The 25008-nt window shown below is 39.9% G+C and overlaps 1 protein-coding gene across 1 annotated transcript in view; it reads left to right on the top strand.

The window, feature by feature from the left end:
- LOC103397833 (collagen alpha-1(XXVII) chain B-like) overlaps window positions 1-25008 on the top strand; it is a 73280-nt gene that overhangs the window by 44066 nt on the left and 4206 nt on the right. Inside the window, exons 21-59 of the mRNA XM_008336229.3 lie at window positions 25-78; window positions 164-208; window positions 2401-2454; window positions 2685-2729; window positions 2909-2962; window positions 3947-4000; window positions 4187-4240; window positions 4686-4739; window positions 5426-5479; window positions 6057-6101; window positions 7430-7474; window positions 7609-7662; window positions 8181-8234; window positions 8319-8372; window positions 8784-8837; window positions 9936-9989; window positions 11907-12014; window positions 12116-12169; window positions 12932-13039; window positions 13124-13177; window positions 13916-13969; window positions 15010-15066; window positions 17742-17795; window positions 17910-17963; window positions 18050-18103; window positions 18204-18257; window positions 18358-18465; window positions 18565-18672; window positions 19960-20067; window positions 20139-20192; window positions 21510-21572; window positions 21741-21794; window positions 21897-21932; window positions 22457-22474; window positions 22978-23013; window positions 23378-23404; window positions 23496-23561; window positions 23677-23845; window positions 23943-24052. Of these exons, the coding sequence (XP_008334451.1) occupies window positions 25-78; window positions 164-208; window positions 2401-2454; window positions 2685-2729; window positions 2909-2962; window positions 3947-4000; window positions 4187-4240; window positions 4686-4739; window positions 5426-5479; window positions 6057-6101; window positions 7430-7474; window positions 7609-7662; window positions 8181-8234; window positions 8319-8372; window positions 8784-8837; window positions 9936-9989; window positions 11907-12014; window positions 12116-12169; window positions 12932-13039; window positions 13124-13177; window positions 13916-13969; window positions 15010-15066; window positions 17742-17795; window positions 17910-17963; window positions 18050-18103; window positions 18204-18257; window positions 18358-18465; window positions 18565-18672; window positions 19960-20067; window positions 20139-20192; window positions 21510-21572; window positions 21741-21794; window positions 21897-21932; window positions 22457-22474; window positions 22978-23013; window positions 23378-23404; window positions 23496-23561; window positions 23677-23845; window positions 23943-24052 (2436 nt within the window). The remainder of the gene's footprint in view (window positions 1-24; window positions 79-163; window positions 209-2400; window positions 2455-2684; window positions 2730-2908; window positions 2963-3946; window positions 4001-4186; window positions 4241-4685; window positions 4740-5425; window positions 5480-6056; window positions 6102-7429; window positions 7475-7608; window positions 7663-8180; window positions 8235-8318; window positions 8373-8783; window positions 8838-9935; window positions 9990-11906; window positions 12015-12115; window positions 12170-12931; window positions 13040-13123; window positions 13178-13915; window positions 13970-15009; window positions 15067-17741; window positions 17796-17909; window positions 17964-18049; window positions 18104-18203; window positions 18258-18357; window positions 18466-18564; window positions 18673-19959; window positions 20068-20138; window positions 20193-21509; window positions 21573-21740; window positions 21795-21896; window positions 21933-22456; window positions 22475-22977; window positions 23014-23377; window positions 23405-23495; window positions 23562-23676; window positions 23846-23942; window positions 24053-25008) is intronic.

Genomic DNA, 25008 nt, shown 5'->3' with positions numbered 1-25008 from the left:
CTCTATAGGTTTTGTCTTCCATAGGGAAAGCAAGGGACACAAGGATTACCTGGGCTGAAAGGCACACTAGGACCTGCGGTAGGTTAGATTTTTTTAATGTAAAAAAATAAACAGAAAAAAACTTTTTTTTTTTACTTACTCTCATTACATCTTCATTTGTCAGGGTGACGAGGGACCACAGGGGCCAGCTGGACCGGATGGACATGAGGTGAGTGTTGACTGGATTGATCCCTGAAACTGGGGGAAAGACACCATAAAGCCATAATCATATAACATCTGCTATGTAAACACACCAGGCCGCAGTTCGGTCTCCACCACGGGCTCCATGTGTCTCATCCTATATTTAGTCCTGGTCTAATTTATGCTCCAAGGTCTGTTATGACCCCAGGACGGCTGGATGTCAGATCCCTCTATTGTTCTAGAATCTGTTTTGAAAGACTTCCTATTGGACGCTCTAGACTCATATTACCAGACTGGTCAGCAAATTGCTGTTTTCTTCTCTATCATAAAAAGGCAGAGGAACACGTTGTTCCAAAGGAAATGCTTTTTTTACTTTGCGCTCATTTAGGTATGTTTTCGTGTTAAATTTTTTCAGTCACAGAATCTTAGTTTTTTGGACAAAAGAATTTGAGGCTAAAGAGACAAATGGTAAAAGAGCTTCCTCCAGTCTGGAGTTTCCTGTCCTTCCTCAACACATTCTGTCAGACTCATTAATGTTAGGTCATCAGGTGTGTCGTGGACAATGTTCCAGTTTCTTGGATTGGTTTAAAAAAATATTCTTCAGTTACTGCAAACAAACGCAGAACACTTTTTCCACTAGGTGGCAGCAGATGGCTATAAAAACTAAAAAGAGAGCAGTAGAAGAAGTTCTTCCTGTCTTTCTTCAATTACGTTCAACTAAACAGGCCCAGGTTTTACATTAAGTTGGTAAATTATTGAGTATTGAAACTAAAAGATCATATATTTCATTACGTTGGGTTCCAGTTCTTTCCCATCAGTCTACAGCCTATGATTTAATAATAAATATATATGAAATATATGAATAAATATGTGGCGCTTTGGCCCATAGGCAATGTCTCTGTCATTGGTGTAGAACCCCAGGGTTCACCTCCTGGGCTAGATCGAATCCCAGTTAGGGTGGTTGGTACCTTCCAGTGGACTCACCAACCACAAGAAGGTTCAGGGGGGTTGGTACGGTGCAGTGTGATTTGGGTGGCGGTTATGGAGACTGCTGCCCCCGCGACCCGGTAACGGATACGCGGATGAAAATGGATGGATGGATGAATAAATATATAAATATGTTTGAATATGTACAGTGAGGTGAGGAATTTTAAGTGAGAGTTTCTCTCTCTCTACAGTCTTATAACAGATGTAATGAGAATAAGAAGTATGTCCCTTTAAAGCAGTGGTGTCAAACTCATTCTCACTGGAAGTTACATCAGCAATACAGTTCCCCTTGAAGGGCTGGTTGTAAATGGAAGACTGTATAGATCAGGGGTACCCAACCCCCGGTCTGCGGACCAGTACCAGTCCGTACGTCATGTGGTACCGGACCGGAGTGGGACATCCTTCAATGCTCGGCACCTTGTTATTGGTCTGTAGTCATGGGTGGTACTGGCGGACCATTCCTTCAAACAAACAACGTTGGGGTCCGCTGGTATAGATGTAACTACTCCATAACAGACTAATACATGTTACTGCAATTGATTATTATTTATTAAAGCTACAAATATTGTTCATTGCTCTTTAAAAAAAAAAAAAAAATTAACTCCCATGGGCCACACAAAAAAACTTGGCGGGCCACATTTGGCCCCCGGGCCTTGAGTTTGACACGTTTGCTTTAAAGCGTCTGGTTATCTTCAACAGTAAAAAGTACCTACTTAATAGTAACAATAATGAATACTTTGTAATAACTCCATTTGTTTACTTTGTCTGTTTCAAAGTACAGTACACAAAGAGGCTTTTATTTTGGTGTTTGATTAAAGCTCTCCGTAGCGACTCTCTGTATAAGTCTTTATTTGAAGTTCACAATAGAGTTTTCTTTAGTAATTGTTGACTGCAGTCTCCCAGTGTTTCCCACACGTGTAGCCCACAGGTGACTTAGGAAAACAAAACACTAAAAGTGACCCAACGACATTTAGAGATGAATACAAAGTCCTTGGACGCTTCAAGCTGCTTTTGTTCTCTGCATAATTAACTTCCTTCAAAGGATGTTTTTATTGTTGCTGCCATTTCTGGCACCAGTTGTCAGTTTTTTTCCAGGCGTTTCACGGCCTTTGGAGGCGCAGCGGCGTCACTGTGCGAACTTCCCAAACAGAAGACGTTCACTGCAGAGACATGATTATCTTGACGTTCGGAGCTGCGGTGCACTTCCATGTGTCACTTTTGCTTTTTGTTCAGGGCAGGCCTGGGAGGCAGGGATGCCCTGGATTGACAGGACCAGACGGACTCAAGGTCAGACATGAGAGCCAAATATCTACCACTTAACCGCTGTCATCCTTAAGTGAACATTTTCTCCCTGCTTCTTCTTTTATGATAATGTATCATCTGAATATGTGTAAATTAGATGTTAATTCCCGTTTACCACAAGGGAACGGCCCTCCGAGCCCATTTTCAACTGATTTGAAGTAAAAACGAAAGGCATGAATAAGTTTGTGATATGCTAATTGGCTGCTTTGCTGTAGGGCGAGGCTGGGATATCTGGCGAGGTCGGAAAGATTGGCGAGAGGGTAAAGGCTTTTCTCCCTCTTTCTGCTGATTTATGTTTGATGCTAAGTGTGTGTCCATGTGTGTGTCAGTTCTGTCGGAGCCCCAAAGCGCAGTAGGTCATTATGACGAAAATCACTTTAAGCAGTACCTAAAATGAAATTGGAATAATTTGTGACAGCACGAGTTTTCTCTCCTTCAGGGACCGCCTGGTTTTATCGCGCCTACTGGAGAGATGGGCATCACCGGCGAAAAGGTTAGCACGGAGTCGACTCATCTGAATGTTTGACACCTTCATGTGTCATATTCCTGTCTGTGGTGGTGACCCACATTTATGGAAATCATTGTATTTTACTTCGCAAAAATAATTCAATGATAAAGCAGGGTTTTCCCCTACGGACATTAAGCAACAGCGGCCCAGGTCATTATCGCTACTTAATTATTGCTAAAGCAGCATCAGAATTGGGGCCACAGTAAAAGTCGACCTCAGTGGTTGCCAAACTTTTTTTGTTTGGGCTTGTGACCCCATTTTGACATTATTAGAGAGAAGGTTTTGTAGAATTTGATGTCTAAGATTTTTGTTTGTGGTGTTTTCAATCATAATTTTAAAAAGAAAAATATTTACTTAATAATACATATTAATAATTTTTTTTTTAGTATTTTTTTAATTGATTACTTAACTAGACATTTCAGGCGGCCCAATTTGAAATCCAGGTGCCCCCATTTGGTGTCGCAACCCCTATGTTGAAAAATGGTCCAGCTGTTACTGTAGCCTAAATCAGTGTTTCCCAAACTTTTTTTCTGGGGACCCATATTTTAAAAGTCACAAACCTTCACGACCCAAGTCAATAGACATTATTGGTAAACTCCTGGAACGACCCCAAAAAAAACTCTGGCGACCCACTTGAGGGTCCCGACCCAATCTTTGGGAAACAATGGCCTAAACCATAAACCATAGTGTCTCAACCCACTGGGCAGCACTCGACACCTGACAAGGTTAAAATGCCAAATTCATCGACCGAAGATGGCTTTATTTTGCTAACAAGACATCACTTTTTATTCTGTTCTCACTCATAATTGTTGATTTGTGTTGACATTACGTGTTACCAGAGTGAGCCACATGTAGACGACAGGCTTATCTCCTCCTGCGTGATCATACATCACTCAGCGAAAATGATCCATGAACGGTGACAATTCCATACGATTGCCCTGCTTCAAGTGTGTTCTTGTGATTCCTCAGGGGGATCGAGGGAAAATAGGGATCCCTGGGCCTCCAGGGGAACGGGGCCCGATGGTAAGGAGTAAGTCTGGACCCCGTCTCTCTCGTACCGTGGGGCGTTCAATTCCACATACGTAAGGGAAGTGTATGTTAAGAGAGACTGATTTGATTAATTCATAAAAAAAAATCATTGTACATTAAGACCATTATTCAGAGTTATTGTTGGTTTAGATGTCAATTAATGTATAATGTGTCTTCAAGGGTCACACTGGGATACCTGGAGAGTCAGGGTCACCTGGACTACAGGGAAACCCAGTAAGTTCATTTAGACATTTAGAGTAGTAGTGATTCTTTAGAAGTACGTTTATAAATTGTGAAGACGACATAAAACCCATTTAAAATCATAAACTAGTGCCTACATTTACTGAGTTACATTTACCAATTTGGTCCCAAATTGTAACAATTTGGTTCAATGGTTATAAATATAAATAATAATAGTAAAGAAAAAACAGCAACTTGATACTTGCATATTTTTGCAATTATTTTTTCAATCTGTAGATTGTTTTGCGCCTGGCTTCATTTACAGAGGCACAAACAAATACAGTATGATTCTAAAAAAACAAAAAAAAACAAACTCAAAATAAAATGTGCTCTTTCTAATGTCGTAAAAACTAAGAATTTAAAAATAATATGCCTTAAAACAAATTATCATTCTTAATTTGTGTAAGCAAAAACTTGACTTTTTTTTTCAACCTCTCAGGGTCCTCCTGGATCGAGGGGATCCGTGGGCATCAGGGGTCCCAAAGGGATTATGGTGAGTAACCCAGATGTATACACGATGATTTAATTATTATTTACATTTTTAAAAATATGATATAAGAATAGTCTGTGTAACACAGTAATATTTTCTACAACATTTTTGTGGACAAAAAACTCGAAACTAAATCGCCACTTTTGTGATGATCACTCGACATTTGGCCGTTTGATCCCTCTTACTCGTGACCTGCTCATGAGGTCACTGGAAACACCACTGACATGACATTTATATATATCATTTCTCTCAGTGTATAGTGTGGTTCACTAAGCCTCCATCGCTGACCTTTTCCACTGAGTCTCTTTTTTCTTTTTTTTAACAAAAACCACAGTGTGCCAGTTATCATGCTGTGTGATCATGGAACAGTGAAAACAAAGTCCTGTCCTGTGTGGACTGGGCACAACGTGGTATTTATTTATGAATGCCAAGTATTTGCAAAGTAGCCAAAGTCTTTGCTCATGTCCTGCCAATGAGGGCTGATGAACTTTGCTGTAAAAAAAAAAAAGGTGATTTGTCCACCAGGTTCATGAAATGAGGATGACACTAGCGCCGACTGTGCTACGTTAATTGAATCCATGTTTTAAACATCAGCCCCTCAGAGCCATTCCAGAACCTTTTTTTCTTCTCATTGTTTTTTTTTAAAGATATTCATCAAATTCACTGACAACTTGCACTTTTCTGTTAAGGGTCCAAGGGGTCCCGAAGGCCCGGTGGGGGAAGACGGCTCTACGGGAATAAAGGTGAACACATCAAGTATTATTAACAATGATCCATTAGATCAGTTTGTCCCAACCTTTTTTTCTGGGGACCAATATCTTAAAAGTCACAAACCTTCGCGACCCAAGTCAATAGACATTATTCGTAAACATGATGTTAGACGACCCCAAAAAAATTTCTTGTGACCGACCTGAGGGCCGTGACCCAGTCTTTGGGAACAATGCATTAGATCACTGAGGATATCTCATTTGCTTCATTTTGTGTCCGACTGTTGATGATGTTACCTGAGGCGTCTTTAAAGCAAAGTCTGGACAGCAGACAGAAGTAAACATCATGACTCAAGTGTGGCAAAACACAGCGAGAAGAAATTCTGAGAACTTTTGTAGAGGAGCTTTGTTCAGCAGTCTGACACTGATTAACTATTTTTAACATCTAAAGAATGTTCTCAGGGCTCTCATTAACGACAAATCAAAGTGCAGGATCGTCGAATCTGAGTCCTAAAATATTGATGGGGCCGGTAACGCTGTGCAGTTGGTGGTGATCTGTCTCTGGAGGATGCTGCGGAGCTCAGTTCACTGATGTTTTCTTTTTCTTTCACAGGGCCCCGAAGGTCCACTAGGAAAATTGGGTCTCCCTGGAGAAACGGTGAGAAAAATCAGGTTTCTGTACCTTAGCACTGGAACTACCAGCTGCTGGTGGAATACCGCTACTAAACCCTGATCATCTGAGAATGAATTAAATGGTTAAAAACCTTGGGCTCTAATGAAGAACAATATTCACAGTAGACATGAAAAACCCCATAGGTAAAATTTAATAATTTCTTTATAGGTTTTATGGGAGTTATTTATACAAACCTGCCTCATATATTATACATTTCTTATGTATAGTCTAATTCATTTAATACATTGAAATTGTTCAGGGATTCAGAGAGTTTTAATTTATTTTCGCTTAGCTTTTAACTTAAGATCTTTAAATTAAATAAAAACACTTTTTATCTGTATTGCCCAAGAGATCCGCAGTACTTCGAAATCTAAGAAAAAAAGGAAGAAAATACATTAAAATATCAATATTATAAAATTGTATAAAAAAAAATCATAAGAAATCTTAACATTTTTATTGATTTATTGTCAGGCAAAGTCTCATTACTGTAGCGCCCTAGCTTCATTAAAAAACTGTTTAAAGGGAAAATGGTTGCAGGCTCCAAGATCGAAGAGAAGAAGGAAAAAAACAGTCGGATGTGTCCGAATTTAGAGAATCCATGTCTGACACTCATCTTTAGTAATTTTAGTCTCCCTGATGTCAAAATACATCAAAAATATTGACATCGTTGACCTCCTTCTATAAACCACCCATGAAATACAGCAGTGTTTCCCAAACTTTTTTTCTGGGGACCCATATTTTAAAGGTCACAAACCTTCGCGACCCAAGTCAATAGACATTTTTCATAAACTCCTGGGAAACATGATGCGAGACTACCCTAGAAAAAAAAATCTCTTGCGACCCACTCGAGGGTTGCGACCCAGTCTTTGGGAAACAATGAAGTAACAATACAGTAGTCAAACACACAGCAGTGGCTCAGGCACCTGTGGTAAATACAGTTACAAGGTTTCGAGTCAGTGGACATTAGGTTTCCATTGTCGAGTACAAGTATTTGGAGTAAGTATCAGCCTCATAGATACTGTACTAGTATCAGTTTGAGGCCTCGTACCAACAGTAGAATAGATATCAGCACATTCATAGTATTTAGTACTATTAGTATTTCTTTTGACAAAAAATTCCCAATGTGCTTGAACCGTTGATTTTCTAAAATGGAATGTAGCGCCCCCTTCCTTCCCTTGCGGGAATTACATTGAGTTTGCCCTAGGATAAATCCAGCAGTTCAACTGAAATTGTATCTTCATCGTGAACATTTCATTGCAGTTCTGTCACATGTGAGGGTAAATACTACACCTGTGTTTTTATCCACTCTGCAGGGGAAGCTGGGTGAGCCGGGTGAGGCCGGAGCCAAGGGAGTCATGGTGAGTGTGTTACAAAGGCCGACCATAGTTCTCGGGATGTTGACGGGAAGGTCTCACGGCTAATTGTTGTTCTCTATGCGAGCTTGTAGTCATTGATACAGTGAACCAATGTGGACTTTTTATTTTATTTCCAGGGTGTTCAAGGACCCTCAGGACGTCCAGGAGCCAAAGGAATTGTAGGCGAACCTGTGAGTTTTTTTTTTTTAATTGCCAATTTTTCAAAGGTAATATGAGACACTGTGCCTCATTTCTAATAATCTCAGACCGTGCTGTTACTCATAACCCTCGCATCCTTGACTTTACATATGGACCATTTGACATCTTGAGGTTTTTGAAGTGAATCCTCAGGTTCACCTGACTAGACCCCACATTCCTGTGTATTATGTGGCCTCACAGACTGATACAGAGGAGACGTGAGTCAGACACAGTTTGATTTACACCACCTCCTTCCTGGAGAGACAGCTGTATTGTAGCCTGGATGTGACTTGATAACAGCCGGCCTGTTTCCATCATTTACAGGAGCTTTGGCTCAGAATTTTGAAAGCCCTTATCCCTGAAGATTAACTTATCTCCACAAATCCACACTTTCCTACGAAACGTTCCTGCTCCCCACCTTCCTCCCTCCCTCCGTCAACTTTGGAGGTGTTTGCTCAAGATAATAAAAGTTCTTGTAACCTTTTTTTGACGTGTTTATTTGTCTCCGCAGGGACCAGCAGGTCCACCAGGAACAATCGGGCCTCTAGGGGAGATGGGGCCGTTGGTGAGTTTAAATGAAACAGCTGGTGTCAGAACTCTTGCTTTTTCATTAGCGCTAAAAGCTGAAGGCTGATAATGTGTTTGACAGGGTCCACCAGGGAACACTGGAGAGAGAGGACTGCCTGGTGAAACTGGGGAGAAGGTGAAAATGATGATGTACTGTAGAAAGTACTGCCCGACTGAAATACTGGTCACAGGAGGATGATCATATCACCACATCTGTTGTCAGAGGAAATTACTTTGGTCTTTGGACTCCATCGTGAAATCACGTTTTTAGTGGGGAGCAAGGCAGTCGCTGACATTGTGGAAAACACTTGATGAGGAATTATTGCCAAAAAAAAAATTTAATCCAGTTTTCCAACCGTCTGTCATCATGTCAACTAAACACCAGTGTTTGTTCTGGTTAATAATTCAGAGTTGTGTAGTTGTGTGTGTATAATAACTACTGCAGAGTTATTATACACACATAACTCCTGTATAATAAGTACTGTATTACTTAGATAAGAATCTACATCAGCAACAGTATGTTTTGTTTTTTTTTTACTCTTCGCAGGGTGGCCTTGGTCTGCCAGGAAACATTGGTGAACAGGGTTTGATTGGACAGAGAGTGAGTAGACCATGTTAACTATATGTACTGTATATATGTATGTATTCAAGTGTTGGGAAGACCGACTCTTTTTACTGGTTCGGATCTTTGACTCTTGAACAGTAAAATGAACGAATCTTGAACGAATCATTTCATTAATTTTACAGCAGACAAATTAAACGAATATGTGAGAATTAATCTGTAAATGAATCTGAGAATGAATCTGCGAGAACGAATCTTTGAATGAATCTGCAAAAACGAATCTTTGAATGAATTTGTTAGAATAAATCTTTGAACGAATCTGCAAAAACAAATCTTTGAACAATTTTGCGAGAATGAATCTTTGAACAAATCTGTGAGAACGAATCTGTGAGAATTAATCTGTGCAGCCCGAGCTGCCTTTCACAAATGAACAATCCTGGTAGAGGACAAGTGAATATAAAACTAATTTTGACAATTAGTGAGACCACACTGCACACATCTAAGGGACGCAAATAATTTTAAATAAGAATAAAGTTAAATAAACCAAACCAGAAGCAACAGTATTGCACACTTAAAAGTAACAAGTATATTTTATATTAATCCTGGGAGTAACGTGAGAGAGAGAGATTCGTTCAATATGAACGAATCTTTCACATGACTCGGGAGTCACCAGTCATATGAAATATTCGTTCAGATTAAACGATCACTCACGAACGACACATCACTAATGTATTTATATATGTATGTACTGTATGTACTATATGTAAGAATGTCCACTAAACTGGTTGGACCATAAGCCTATCTAGAAAAGTAAAAAAAAAAAAAAAAATTCTCATGAAACGTCTCATAATGACTTAAAACACACACTAAAACTCAATGACCAAACACCAGCCTCCCGTTATCCGCAAAGTCCAACACACATTCTTTATTAATGTGTAAAACAACACCAGATACTTTGATTTATAGTCACATCATCGTCATGGAATTTACAAGTTATCACTAAATTACTGTATTTTGCTTCATTTTCTGCCATTATTTAATTTGTTAGTTGTTTTTTCTCTTCTTATCCATGTGTTTTTACGTTACTGTTCCTCCAATATGTGTCCAACTGTAATATTTAAATGGTTCGTCTCACAGGGTGAGCCAGGGATTGATGGGGAGGCTGGACCAAGTGGACCAGATGGAGCCAAGGTGAGTATATAAATAAAATAATTGCTAGAATCCAAAATTGGAGGCAGGCATCCTTTAAAATAAAATCAAGATTTGAACTGTAGTAAATGAGAGTAAATGAAAACTACTGTCAGGACTTTGGCCCGCCACTGCGTTGACATTATTTAATATTATTTCTTGAGTGTCCCGGAGCTGTTTGTCTGTGAACCAGATGAACTCCCGTCTCTTCGCCGTAGCATCTTACTGCAATTAGAGTCGAGTCGATTATGGCTTTGCGAGATATTGGCCCTTTTGCACAGCCCGAGCTGCTCGGTGTTTGCATTTAGATGAAACAGATAACAGGTTTATTTTAGCTCTACTGTCTGGCAAGTGTTGTGACATAGAGTGGAGGAAGGGGAAAAAAAGCCAAGTCTGCAGATGCACGCTGTTAGAAACATGGCTGACAGAGACACAAACAGCTGCAGGCTTGGTGGTAAAGCACAAAGAACGTCGACCTGGGAGTAAAGTATGTTCAGATACTGCTCAGAGTCAATTACTCCGAGCAGTGGACAGACAACTCAGCACTGCATCTTATTAGCTATCATGTGGTGATATTCAAATGAACAGAAGGTCCTGCACTGGTGCTGTTCATTAAAGAGGGGGAGTCATGTTGACATGTAAAGATATTATAGCCAATGTCAAAGTCATCACCAGTCGATTATGACAAATTAATCTTTCACTTGTGTGAAACAGCAACTTAATAGACCATAGGTGTGAATGTGTCCTCATATGTGGCCCTGGGATCTGTCCAGACAGTAACCCCAACAACTGTGGAAGGCTGTTTAAAAAAACAAAAAAAGGAATAGAATTTAGAATATTGAAGGTTTTCACCTTATATGCATATAAATATATATTTAGAAATGATACAGTTGATTCCCATAAAATCTCTCATAATTCCCATGGGGAGTCTCTAGTCTTCCATAACATTGTTTCTCAAAGACTGGGTCGCGACCATCAGAGTTTTTTGTTTTTTTTTTGTGGGGGGGGGGGGGGGGGGTGTCATCTCACATCATGTTTCCCAGGAGTTTACGAATAATGTCTATTGACTTGGGTCACTTTTAAAATATGGGTCCCCCAGAAAAAAAGTTTGGGAAACACTGTTCCATAATATTAATACCCCAGATTTGATTTTTAGGTCAAAAATGAACAACACGTCCTTTCTTTATTCCCCTAGGACAGTGATTCTGAGTTATTTTCTTTCTTGGGGACAGAAATATTTTCACGCCCCCCCCCCTTCGACCCATAACCCCGCGTATTGAAATACTACTGAGAACCTGATAACGTGTATTTTTATATCTGTACAAACAGCTGTATGAGATGCTGCCACCTAGTGACTGGAGGTTTGTTATCTTCCAAGCATTACAGCATTGGTACACTTATGTCCAGCATGCCGTATTCCATTGGAAACCCCTCACGGACCTCGGGCACCACATTGCCCCGTCCACCCCCCCCCCCCCCCCCCCACCAGCACTCGTTCATTAAAGGTCACATTTCTTTTTTTACGCTGTTTTCTTGGGGTACCATGTGAGACACGCCCCCTACTTTGAAAAAAACAAAGCTTTAGTTCAACATATTATAGTTTCAAAATACCAGTTGTGTGTTGAGATTTAACAACAACAAAAAAAAGGATTTAAATAAAGTGCTTTGGTTGACAGAGAGGTCATTGGTTTGACTGAATCACCTGCTGGTTTGACTGGACCCCAGAGCAGTGATAGATGGAGGGTCATCAGGTTGTTTACTCAGTATCAGCCACTCTGGCCAGGATGACTCAACCACCGGATGATAAATAAAAAGAGATGCGACCCAAAGGAGTGAAAATAAGTCATAGATTAGAGCAGAACATTCTAGTAATACACTGCTTTCTTAACCTTTATCATGGTTTTGCTCCACACTTCTCAGGGTGAAATGGGGGAGGTGGGTGCGGAGGGCACTGAAGGAGACAAGGGTGAAATTGGTCTTAAAGGAACTGAAGGACCTCCTGGCCCCGCTGGGCTGGTGGGGGTAAAGGTGAGTGTTCCAGCAGTCAGGTCTAAATGTTCTACACTTCCTGAAAAAAAAAGACTCTTTACTGTATGTCCGCTTACATCTCTGTCCACTTCCTCCCACAGGGCCCGGAGGGGAAACCTGGACTAATTGGTGAAAGAGGAAAACCAGGAGAAAAGGTTTGTCAGTTCCTTCGATGAGGTCAAAATACACCTTTTTTTTCTTCTTTGTACCGTATTTTCGGGAGCAAGTACAAGTCACAGCTGTTAAAAAGTTCACTGTGAAGAGAAAAAAAAAGTATAAAACCAGTTTTAAAGTTGTTTTTGTTTTTTAAACAATTCACAAAATTGAATTAAAAATTAGTGGTCCTTTGGCCCGGGGTTCACCTGCTGGGCAAGATCGAATCCCGGTTAGGGTGGTTGGTACCTGCCCCTGCGACCCGGTAACGGATAAGCGGATGAAAATGGATGGATGGATGGAATTAAAAATTATTTAAATATATATATATTTTAAATATAAACAAATATATATATATATATATATATATATATATATTATATATATTTCCTTTATACAAATTGTGGCAACAATGTATAACAAGGGCATTAAAGATAATTATGGTCCAGAATATTCTATGAAAGAACCAGAATTTTGCAGGGTTTTTTTTTTGTTGTTGTTTATTTCTGCTCTCGAAACTGAAGTTCTTCCTAATTCCTCAGTCTGTCTGGCAGTCTCAAGGTCAAATCACAGCCAGTATCTTTGTTAATCGCATGAAAGAAAAAGTGACACTGATTTAACAGTGAACATTAACCCTTTGACAACCTCACGGTGCTTGTTCAGTCAATTTTCACTATTAAAAGTGTTAATCTGTAAATTACCTGAGCAGCTGTCTACAGGTTGCGCTTTTACTGCATACTCACTGATTAATGGTGTGTTTCCAGGGGGACAAGGGTCAACAAGGTCACCTGGGAGAGCCTGGGCCGGTCGGCGAGCCCGGTGAACTGGGGTTTATGGGACAGAAAGGAGCGCGAGGAACGACAGGGCCGGTGGTATGTTGTTTGCTGCCGGACTTATAAACTTAATTAGTTTTTTCGGCAAATGCATGCTAAATATATATCTACATATTTCCCCAGGGGGCTCCGGGGAGAATGGGCCAACTAGGAAATCCAGGTATCTCAGGTTATGAGGTAAGCAATTCTTCACACTTAGTGATGGAATAATTTATTTTCATGGTAGGAGGCAGTAATTCTAAAACTGTCTGCAAAAGAAATGTCTGAAATCTTAAAAAATCTGTTTGCCTAAATTATTTATTAAAGGATTTCAAGGGAACACTGGGAAAACTTGAACATGTTATTTAAACCCAGCTCGAAGTTATGTTATTCTTTATTCCAAGCCCCTTGTTTACATGAGCTTAAAGTAGAGAAAAATAAATAAACATTAAAAAAAAAGATCTTGGGTCTTGTCTTATTTTGTAGGACAAACTTAACTTAAAATAAGTTTTTAAATGCAGTACCCTTTCATCCCTACAGGGGGTGATATGACAATGCAGTGATTCCCCGTCTTTCCATATAATCTATCAAACTAACGCAGCTACAGTGTCACCTGAGGGTTTTAACTGCAGCTAACATCCTCGGATTTGCACTGACGCCACCTACTGGGCATACATTTTTCTACTTTGTCGACATTTCCACACCAAGGCGTCAAGATTATTATGATATATTATGAGAAAGAGTCCAGCTGATGAACATACCTCCAGATACTTCCCAACACTCTGGGAGTCATCGTTAAGTACCATAATGACCACAGATGACTGTGACTCACTGAATTGACTCGTCAAAGCTCAGGAGGTTGCATGGGCTCCAGGCTTTTAGTCAAAGTGAAAGAAAAAAAAATCAATTTTTTTTCTGTGTTTTTCCACATCTCAGGGTCACATGGGACCACACGGCCCCCTGGGACCTCCCGGGCCAAAAGGTGAAAAGGTACTTTTTCCAAAGATTTGTTGTTCCTCATGTCACCACTGGACCGTGTGTTGGTGAGCTCCGGTTTAACTGTATAGTCTGCATTATTCATCAATGCATTGTGGTCATAAAGCACTTTTGTCTTTGAGTGCATGGTCACTCCATTTAATGAGGCAGGACTTCGGGTGTCTCTTTAATTAGTACTTCCTCTGTCGGTGTTTTTCTCTTCAGTTTTTCTCAACTCATCCCTAATTTGATAGATGATTGGAGCGAGGACACATCCAATTAACTAAGCGCTGTCAAATGTACATAATTAGCTCAGCACCTGGACTCGTCTGCTCATTATTTTGGGGATATTAGCGCCATAATTTGTGTTTATGTGACAGGACCGGCACACAGTAAAATACACTGCACCAGAGTTTAGTGAGATGCTCATTTAAGGTTTTTTTTTTTTTTTTTTTTTTGCAGCAACTGGGCAGGAGCCATCTGGACAGGGATATTTGTTGCATCCTCTTTGCCAATGCCCTTAAAAATGGTGTTTGCTTTATAGTTAAATCAATATCGTAATGTTAGGTCCAGGCTGAATTTACGGTCTCACATGCGCGGCCAGGTAGCTTTGACGTGGAAACATGCAGCAGATGAGTGAAAATCAATCCACTCACTTCAAAGTTAGCATGTAACGTTTTCACCCCCCGTGTGTTTTTTCGCTGGACTCGTAATCATCTGTCATTATCCTCCCACGTTTACATGCCGGCTAGGCCCATCTCGTCTTTATCCAATTTCACACATGCACAGCACATGACTATTAAAAATTAGGCACGAAGAATAGTGACTGGAGTCTAATGAATTCCATAAAGACTGAATGGAAAAAAAACATTCCGACCATTATGTGGAATAGGCTCATTACGGCTAATAGCACAATTTGCCATTCGTTTACAAAGGAGATGAAGTTGTTGCACTCCTTTAAACATTTTGTTTTTTTACAAAGATATTGGAAGGGGGGGGAGCGTCGGGGGAGGAAAAGCCATTGATTGTTTGTTGTTGTTTTGTCACCCGTCTAGGGAGAAGAGGGAGACGACAGCAAGGTTGAAGGTCCTCCAGGTCCCCAAGGTGACAGAGTGAGTTACTCACATGAACCTGTTTTCATCGTTCGCTATTGATTCGGGACCATTGTTAAACCAGGGGGAGGAAATGTGTTTGTCACAAACGGTGGCTGTAATGAAACTTTTCAGCACAATGTCAAAGAGTTGGGGAGGTGGGATTCACCGACACCTCCCACAGACTCTATATAGAGTACAGTTGATTCCGTAACGTACCTTACACGTACACTAGGTAACTTACATAAACTTAGAATTAACTTAACCTGCGTAATGTTTTCTTTTTGTTTTTTTTTTTTGTTTTTTTTTTTTGTTTTTTTTTTTTGTTTTTTTTTTTTGTTTTTTTTTTTTGTTTTTTTTTTTTGTTTTTTTTTTTTGTTTTTTTTTTTTGTTTTTTTTTTTTTGCTTTTTTCAATTTGTATTCCTTTAGTGGGCACCACGCTCATATTTATCGACAATTTCATGCTTTATTTCCATTGTTATCATGTGTTCTTCTCGCCACCATCCTTACCACTCACTCTCTTAGGACTCATCAGTAATATGAGGAATAATGCACAAAATAGAGAGAGTAAAACACGTAGATAACGCAAACGCATTATGGAAGATTTGCGGGAGTTGCGTACGGAAGTCGGCGAACACGTGAAGTAAACGAGAGAGGCCACCTAGCGTCGGCGTCTGTAAGCGTGCCCTATCTCTTTGCTCGTATCGCGGAGCTAAAATTTACTTGAATGCTTGCTTGTATCTCAGAATCGTATGTCGAGACGCTCTTATCTCGAGGTTCCACTGTTGGTCAGAGTTTGACCAATCAGCCAAAAGAGGAGTGTCATACTAAAGAAAACAAATTAAAAAAAGTCAATGCTGATTAAAACAAAAACAACTTCATCACTCTAAACACCAACTGTCCATTAAATGCTGTTTTCAGTTTACTTCCCTTACTACTGACTGTGTTTCCCAACGCGGGGGAAATCTAATTATGAAGTTTTTGGCTGACGCTACAGTAGTGGGACATAATGATCCCACGGCTGCTAATGATGAATCTGCACAGGGAGGAAGTGTAGCTACCGAAGGGCTGGTGCAGAAACCTGGTATTCAATATAGAAAACAATGGGATTTGATCATAAGTTTCCAGCAGCATACTCTCCACCGTGGAGGAAGGAAAAAACCTACTGTCATGGTGGTCTGTGGACCAAACCTGGTTCACTGATATCGCTGGAATAATAACATACTGTAGCTGAAAACTCACTCTGCAGCGACGTCTCCCGGATTTGCATCTCAGCGTGTCACTGCTGCTACACCATGGCAGCTAACAGTGCACTGCGGAGAGAAGAGTGTGGAGCAGAGAGGTTAGTTGTAGGAACAGAACTTAGCTGGAACACCCCTCCACCCCCCCTTACTCCCCCTCTCACCATGTCATGTCTATGCCCTGTTCTAACAGCTGCCATGAGAAAAGTGCTGACAGAGCATCAGAAGCAGCTGCTCGACGGCTTTTTCTCACCAAAATGTTGAACTATAAAATGCTGATTTAAAAAAAAAAAAAAAAAAGAATATATATAAGAAAACATAAAAGTCACTTCAGAACACTGCAGAACACAGCAGTACAGAGCAGTAGGAATAGATGAGAACAGTGGTTTTTTTCAACCTTGGGGTCGTGATACCCACGTGGGGTCACTAAGTATTGAAATGGGGTCGTAATGTCGAGTAATTGATTAAAAAAGTTACAAAAATAATAATAATTATGATGCTTTTTTAAGATTATGATTAAAAAAAATCACACAACAAATGTGTTCTGTCATCTTAATGACTATAAATTGAGTTAAAATTTTGATTGACGGCTGCGATCGTGTGACTGGAAAAAAAAAAAGTCTGCAGTTGCCAGGAATTTGTTGATGTTACAGGCCAAAAAAGGTTGGAAGGCAACTGTTGTACCGATCTCCAAAGCTAACGACAATGTTTGAATAAAAGAAATCTAACTTTCGTACCTCAGTTTACAAGGCTGACTTAATCAAACAAACCAAAGAAATACTTAACCGGTAGTGTAATTATCGGGACGAGTTAATTAAAGAACATTAGTGCAGCAGCAGACGTGTACAGCAGTAAACTTTGAATTGCAAACGGAAGCTGTTAAAGTGTAAAACAGTGCAAAACAAATAAACAGTGAAAACACTAATCTTTTCCCCAGTGTTTCTGGATTGGATCGATTTAGGTTTGTTCAGAGAAGCCACGTCTCTGGAAAAGAAAAAAAAACGTGTATTTATTGGACCTGTGCTATAAGATGATTAGTGTGTATCATATAACACAATTTATTTATATGGCAAATACTCAACAAGCCGCCATATGAGATCTCTTCCTGTTTACAAAAAACAAAGTAAACCTTTTGAATCGTGAAGATTGAATTAAATTTAAACAGGTTAACTGTCACACTAAACACATATATACGCATATATACATGTACATATATATATATATATGTATATATATATTCATCAAATGAATGTGTTGATACTTATGGGGTTAGAATGTACTCATTGCGCCATGGTAGTTTCCCCAGCAGTCTAGGCCTAGAGCAGCATAAATAAAGGATTTTTCCTTAAAGACCTTCACTTTATTCAAGTGAAGTTTACAAAAAGAAAAAGACACAGAGACTCTGTTCATGTTTTTTTCCCCCCGTTCTCATCGACTTCTTCTTACAATCTCAGGGTCCTCGTGGTGCCAGAGGAGAACGAGGGGAGCACGGTGATACTGGACACATTGTGAGTAAGAGTGTAAAAAAAAAAAAGTTGTTATTCTGTTTTGTTATTTTACTATTTTAATCAGGTTCGATCCATGTGATATACACTGAACTGCAGAACAATTGCACTTTCTAGGGGCAGATAGGATTTGACGGAAGGAGAGGTGAAGCTGGTTCTCCGGGGCTCCCTGTAAGTGTCGCAACCTACTTTCTTCTGAAATGTTGGCAATTTGTCACACGGACGTGGTCCAAATGAAACACTGCTGATCATTACAGGGAGATCCTGGGCCAAAAGGACAGCTGGGGCTGAAAGGATCCAAAGGTGATCAAGTAAGGGCATTAACCACTATTGGCACCTTTTCACTGTATAAATAAAGGTCTTAACAGGATTCTTGAGACATAAGGCAACCACGAAATGTTTATGCTGCAGGGTAAAAAAGGGAAGTCGGGGGCGACTGGCTCCCCTGGAACCAAAGGCCCACCTGTGAGTGAAAAATGATCCAACATTAAACCATTTTCAATGATGTTTGTAGTTAATGACAATAGACCTGATTGACCAATGTTAACTCGGCTTCTCCACTAAGGGTCCAATAGGTCCTCCTGGACCACGGGGGGTTGTCGGCAGGGAGGGTCTTGAGGGGTTGCCTGGCGAAGATGGACTGCCTGGTGAAGTCGGAACCATAGGAGTTAAAGTAAGAACGGCACAAAAGCACTCTGTTTTTGAAAAAGGAAAAAGAAAAGTCAGTGGTTTTGGTTATTGTTTACTTGTGTTTTTTCATGTTTGTCTTTAGGGAGAACAGGGTGGAGACGGAGACGTGGGCTTACCAGGAAAAGCTGGGCGGCAGGGCAGACTTGGTGAGACGGGGCTCCCTGGAAACCAAGGATCTTTTGGACCAAAGGTAAAATAATATAAAAAAAAATCTTTGTCTTATTTATACACAGCTCAAACCTTGAATTATAGAAAAAGTATTTTCTGCATCTTCCAGTGTCGGCTGATTTATTGCCAGCATCAATTGTAAACTGTCAACACAGCCCTAATCTTCCAGGGCTACCTCCCCTGTCAGCACAACGCTGCCTTTATATTTGGAGCATTTTCTGATCTCAAATGCCAACGTCTGCACAAAGACTTTAAACAAACTCTCAGAGGCCTTCGCATCCACTGCAGTAATGCGTGGCAGCCAGTTGGCACGGTCTTAATTTGCATGGGCTCACCAGTAAAAAGATAAAAATAAACAAACACAGAGGATCGTCTTTATTGGACCTGTGCTATAAGATGATTAGTGTGTATCATATAACACCATTTATTTATATGGCAACTACTCAACAAGCCGCCATATGAGATCTCTTCCTGTTTACAAAAAACAAAGCAAACCTTTTGAATCGTGAAGATTGAAATTTAAGAGAAGTTTAGGTTATTGTTTTCTAAAACAAAACAGACAAATTTAATTAAATTTAAACAGGTTAACTGTCTATCTATCTATCCATCCATCCATCATCCATCCATCCATCCATCTATCATCTATCCATCTATCCATCCATCCACCCATCATCCATCCATCTATCCATCCAGCCATCTATTCATCCATCCATCCATCATCTATCCATCCATCTATCATCCATCATCTATCCATCTATCTTTCCATCCATCCATCCATCCATCCATCCATCCATCTATCCAACCATCCATCCATCAGGCTGTGAGTGAGGTACATTTTCAATGATTTTCAATGTTTACTCTTGAGATGGTTTGGACATGTGCAGATACATCGGTGGAAGAATGTTAGAGATGGAGCTACCAGGTAGGAGACAAAGAGGAGATATATGGATGCAGTGAGGGAGGACATGCAGATAGTTGGAGTCAGAGTAGAAAATGTAGAGAACAGGGAGAGATGGAAATCAATGATTCGCTGTGGCAACCCCTGAAAAAGGGACAAAAAAGAAGACTCTTCAACACTCCCATTAACATGCAGTGTTGAAGCCTCACTGTGTCCTTAGCATCTGTTTTTACTAAGACTCTCCCGTTGCCCAGTCACTCCTCCAGCTCATCATCTGCATGTCGTCTTGTCTCTGTAGCCTCTCGTCTCCGGCATTGATTTTAGGTTTCCCTCTGTGATTATTTGAACTTTGACCCCCTAGGGGTCAAATGTGACAGACTTTAAGTTGTTTTGTTTTTGTGTCTCATCCAGGGAGACAGGGGTCACCCAGGTCAAACAGGTCCATCAGGAGAAAGAGGCTCCATCGGTGGGATGGGGTTGCCAGGAAAACAGGGAGACCAAGGACCTAAAGGACAACCAGTGAGCATTGACATGGACGATTATCAAGAAAAAAAAAGACATTTTTATCTGTACTTTGCTTCTTTTTATAGGGAGATTACGGGAACCAGGGTTTTCCAGGGGTGTTTGGTCTTTTTGGGCCCAAGGTACGTACTGCTCAGACCTAGAAACTATGTGTGTCACTGAGAGATAAACCCATTCCCACAGTTAGTTGGCTGTGATCCAACATGGATAATAAATGTCAGTGCAATCAAATAAAAATGTAGGAATTAAGGCTGTGTTACAGTTTTATTCTTTTACAGTGTCAGTTCTTGGGAAAAAATGTATTTTTTACAGGAACTGAACAAATGTGAGTGCACTTAAATGATAGATTTTGACATTAAACTCTTAATAAGGTTTCATTAACTTTTAAAAGTGTGTTTCAGCTGCAGCAAAAACACAAAAACAAATGCCGGCTTGCCTATGAAATGGATCCTTAATTGCATTTCAAACGTACCTAAAAAGGCTTAAATTTACCACCCGCAAACATTGGATTCTTAATGGCTGCATTTACATAATGGTCACCGTATTGACATAATTCTAATTAAAAGGAGAAATAGAGTTCTGTCGGTTTTTCTGTTGGTGTTGTTGTTGTGGCTCTTTTACGGCACATTTCTTTATTTTTACAACTACTTTTACCAACATCTAACTGCTGGCATGTGTGCCGTTAGGCAGTGGGCTGAGTGTTTTAATTGGTCTGCGCACATCGAACTGTAGGTCTTGGCCACACGAGACTCAGCTCGTTTGTTCCCACTTTTATTATATTAACTTAATGTCTGCTATGATTTTAATACAATTCTATTATTACAGCACTTTTGTTTTAGCGGTAAACTGAGACACATGGCAGGAACTGGTTCAAAACCCACCAGTATAAATAGTATTGGACTGTTTACCATGGAGTTTAATTTAATTGGAAAATAAACGATACCTTAAATTGTGATAAATTAATTTAACCACAGCAGGGATATTAGATTACTGTGCAAAGTCATACGTATAAAACTATAATATTATTTGTCATACTAACTAATAATATTAGAACTCATGAAGAAATACTCGCAAGCCTTCCAGAAAAATATTAAATATTTTTATTTGTAATATTAAATAAAAGTCAATAATTAAAAACAGTTTTGGAGCTAACGCGATTAATTATGATTAATCGTGATAAATTAAATGCTCATCCAAAGGACTTTTTTATCACATATGGATTTTTAGAAGAAAATGATAACAATTGTTGACTTATCTCAAAGGTTGGGTTTCTGCTAATAGTTCGAAAGTCTAGTTAAGTTTTGCTCTGGCCTGTATCCAAAGTTGAACGAATCTCATGATGGTAACTGTAAATGTCCTTTGGAGACCATTCTGACACTGTTGCCAGCAGAGGTCAGTAAAGGGTTGACCCGATGTCATCAGTGGTTGTGTGTCTGCAGGGCCCTCCTGGTGATGTCGGCACGGCAGGAATTCAAGGACCAAAAGGTCCACGTGGTCTGGAGGTAAGATGAAGATAAGTCTTTCTTCGGGATTGTCTTTAGTATCTAGTATCACCAGATGATGGCAGTGTCCTGACCTCGTCCTAATCTCGCTGTGAAAAATGGGCTGCACTTCATCTGACGCTCCATCAGGTGCGTCTTTTGCCACTAACGTAGTCACTGCTTTTCCAGGGTGCGGAGGGCGTCCTGGGTCCCGTCGGCATCGTAGGCCCCAGCGGTCATCCCGTACGTAGCTCATATCTTACATTCCATCTGCCACATTTTATGTGACTCCCCTCAGTGCTTTGTCAGTGATGGAGTGATCCTCTGCATCCTTCTCTCCATCAGGGACCCCAGGGTGACAAAGGAAGTCGAGGGGAGACGGTGCGTGCCGCTGCTTTGATGAATCTTTTTTCTCAGTCTGAACTGTGAGCACAGAATGGGATACTTAATATGTAGACAGCACGCCGCTCGCTCTGCTGTGCCCCCGGCACTTTTCATTTCCTGTTGTGTTCCACTGTTTGTTGTTACACTCTCAGTGACACTTAGATGGTGCGGAATTCCTGTCAGGGTGATAAATGTTAGCCGCACGCTCATCTCAGGCTTTTTAAAGAGGTTTGTTGAGTGCTCGTACACCGGCATAATTCACCAGCTCGCTCCTCAAACGCCAACACACATATGGCATTGCCGTGTGTGTGTAAATAGGATTTGTTTAGCGGAAATAAGATTTCTGAGCAGAGGCTGGCGAAGCAATAGCAATGTATCCTAAAGTAGATAAAAAAAAACAGTGTTGAATTGGTAGTCCAAAGATGACATTATACTGTACATAATCTGTGGTGCTCTCTCATTCCTCTGTTGGGAAAGTCTTCACTGGGGGATATTGATTTCTTTGTTTCTTTTATCATCAGGGACTGCAAGGACCAAAGGTGAGTAACTGTTCTCCATCTGTAGCTCCTTCTCTGTTGTTGACTGAGTGTGGAGGACGCTTGCTTGTCTTCAGTGGAGATCATGTTTTAATCATATACTGTGTCTGTGAAATTGATTTCTACAGTAGTTTTTAGTCGAGGACTAATGGTTTAGAAAGTGCTTCAGGAAGAGAAATGGAACCAGCCACCTGGTTTAATTAATGTGGTTGATGTAGTCTTAATCTTAGACTTTTGACTGTGAGGTAACTTAAGTCTTTCTACCTATTTAGTTCCTACTAAACCTAATGAACCGGTTTTATTTTACATTAGTTTTAGGCGACAATATAACAAACAGAAAATCAATTACACATATAAAATCATATATACAGATTTTATACATATACATTTATGTATTATACATATACAATATATACTTATATATATTTTACATATATACAGTATGTGGTCCATGTTTTTGATGCTGTTTACATTGGATAACACCGGTACTGATTTCTTTTTTCCAGGGCTCTCCAGGTCCACATGGACCACGAGGACCACCAGTGAGTTTTAACATTTTGAACACCTCTACTTTTGATATAAAGGTTAAATATGATACAAACTGGAGAAACATTTTCTAAAATCCAAGAGATTGATTTGAACCTTAAGATATTTGGATTTTTTAAACCCAACCTGGCTCAGAATATTCACTACATTTGGGGGGGTGGGGAATCAGAGACAAGAATATTTTCAAATAACATGGTGACACCGGTAAGTGTTATGACTGTGTAGTGGTTTTATTAACGCACATCAATATTTGAGAAAATATTTGCTTGGTTTCTTCAAAATTTACTTGGATTTGATTTCTGACTTGAAGTTAAAAGTGTAATCTTGTGTAACACAAGTTTTTTTACCTTTCGTTCCTAGGGTCTCTCCAGTTCTGCCCTCCTACTGGTAAGTAGTTGTGAAACGTTTCATTATTCAAAACAAATTTTACTGAATATAGAAAAGATTTGTTGTTGATATTTCTTTGGTTCTTCTGTAGGAAAACCAACCCGTTGGCTCTGCTGTCGAATTCCTCACTGATTCTCATTCCTCACCGAATCAAGAGGTCAGTTTGGTTCAATTTCTGATACAAGTTTGTTAACTGTGAAGGATTTATTTTGTGCAACAATTAACTATGATATTGCCTTGTGAAACATTTGATCGTGAATATTTTCATTTAGAACTTCCAGTCCGTGGAGCAGCCTTCAGTGGACCACAGCATAGAGATTTTCAGGACCTTGCAGTATCTCAACACTATGATACAAAGTTTAAAGCACCCGTTGGGGACTCGTGATAATCCTGCCAGGATCTGCAGAGACCTCTTCGACTGTGAACACAGGATGTACGATGGTGAGGAAGCACTTCAACTTCTCCATTATCTCCACACCTACGTACAGCGTGTTGATTGATACGTTACATTTGCTGCTGCGCTGCTCTTGTGCGACAGGCACTTATTGGATCGACCCCAACCTCGGCTGCAATGGTGACACTATCGAAGTGATGTGTAATTTCACTGCTTTGGGACAAACCTGCCTGAAACCCGTCACGGCGTCCAAGGTTTGCGCAGCCTAACACAACACAGACACAGATCACATAGGCACTTTTGATTTTTCCAACCTCGATGACCTTCCTTTATGAGACGTTACCTAAACAAAAATCAATTAGGAATGTATGTGGGACACAACAGCGATCCAATTGATGCGAAATATGTCCTCTACAAAAGCTATATGGACCTATTTATCGTTTAACGTTGGCGAAAACAAGACAACCTGTAAATCGTTTAGAACGCAGTTCGAGAAAAGAACGGTTAGCAATAATAATAAAGTGTTATCATGACATATTATCCTGACATTAACGCATATTTAAGTAGACGGAAGCATTACAAGGAGCTAACTTGGCTAAGCCAAACGAAGTAGTACAACTTATCGCGGCTTCTGGTCAGCTTTTTAATACTATTTTGTCTATATATATACGTTAATATGGCGTTCATTATTACACTTTTTAATCTGTTGTTAGATATAATACTGTTATATGTTCAATAAGAATCACTACAACAATACTTTAAATCACAATAAAATCCAATAAAACAGTATCTTATTAGAAAGCCATTAACGTCCTAATAAGGATTTATACTGACAGTTTGGTAAATATTACTAACAAGATAATATACATATCATTTAAGCCAAGTTAAATAGTTTCTATAGTTGTAAAATCCGCAGAGACATTTTAGTCTCTAAATCAAACTTTGCAGTAAAACAGACAAAGACATCGGGCGATATTGGTTGAATATTAATCCTATGAGTGGCCGTGTCTTTGCGGGCGATGCTCACTTCCTGTTGTGGACTCTCATCATCTTAGGTAGTAAAGTATGAATTTTAAGAGCAGGCTGTGATGCCGTTTATATAACACCATTTAAGTGATAAACAAAGTAGCTTTTTATTTTATGCCTCTATGCTATAAACGCTAACGGGATTTGGACTCCGTTGAGAGAATCTACAGGCGTCCCATTCGGT

The sequence above is a fragment of the Cynoglossus semilaevis genome, chromosome Z (genome assembly GCF_000523025.1).
Source record: "Cynoglossus semilaevis isolate Cse_v1.0 chromosome Z, Cse_v1.0, whole genome shotgun sequence".
NCBI lineage: Eukaryota > Metazoa > Chordata > Actinopteri > Pleuronectiformes > Cynoglossidae > Cynoglossus > Cynoglossus semilaevis.
The sequence above is the reverse complement of the archived record's forward strand: the minus strand, read 5'-3'. Positions and strand labels throughout refer to the sequence as shown.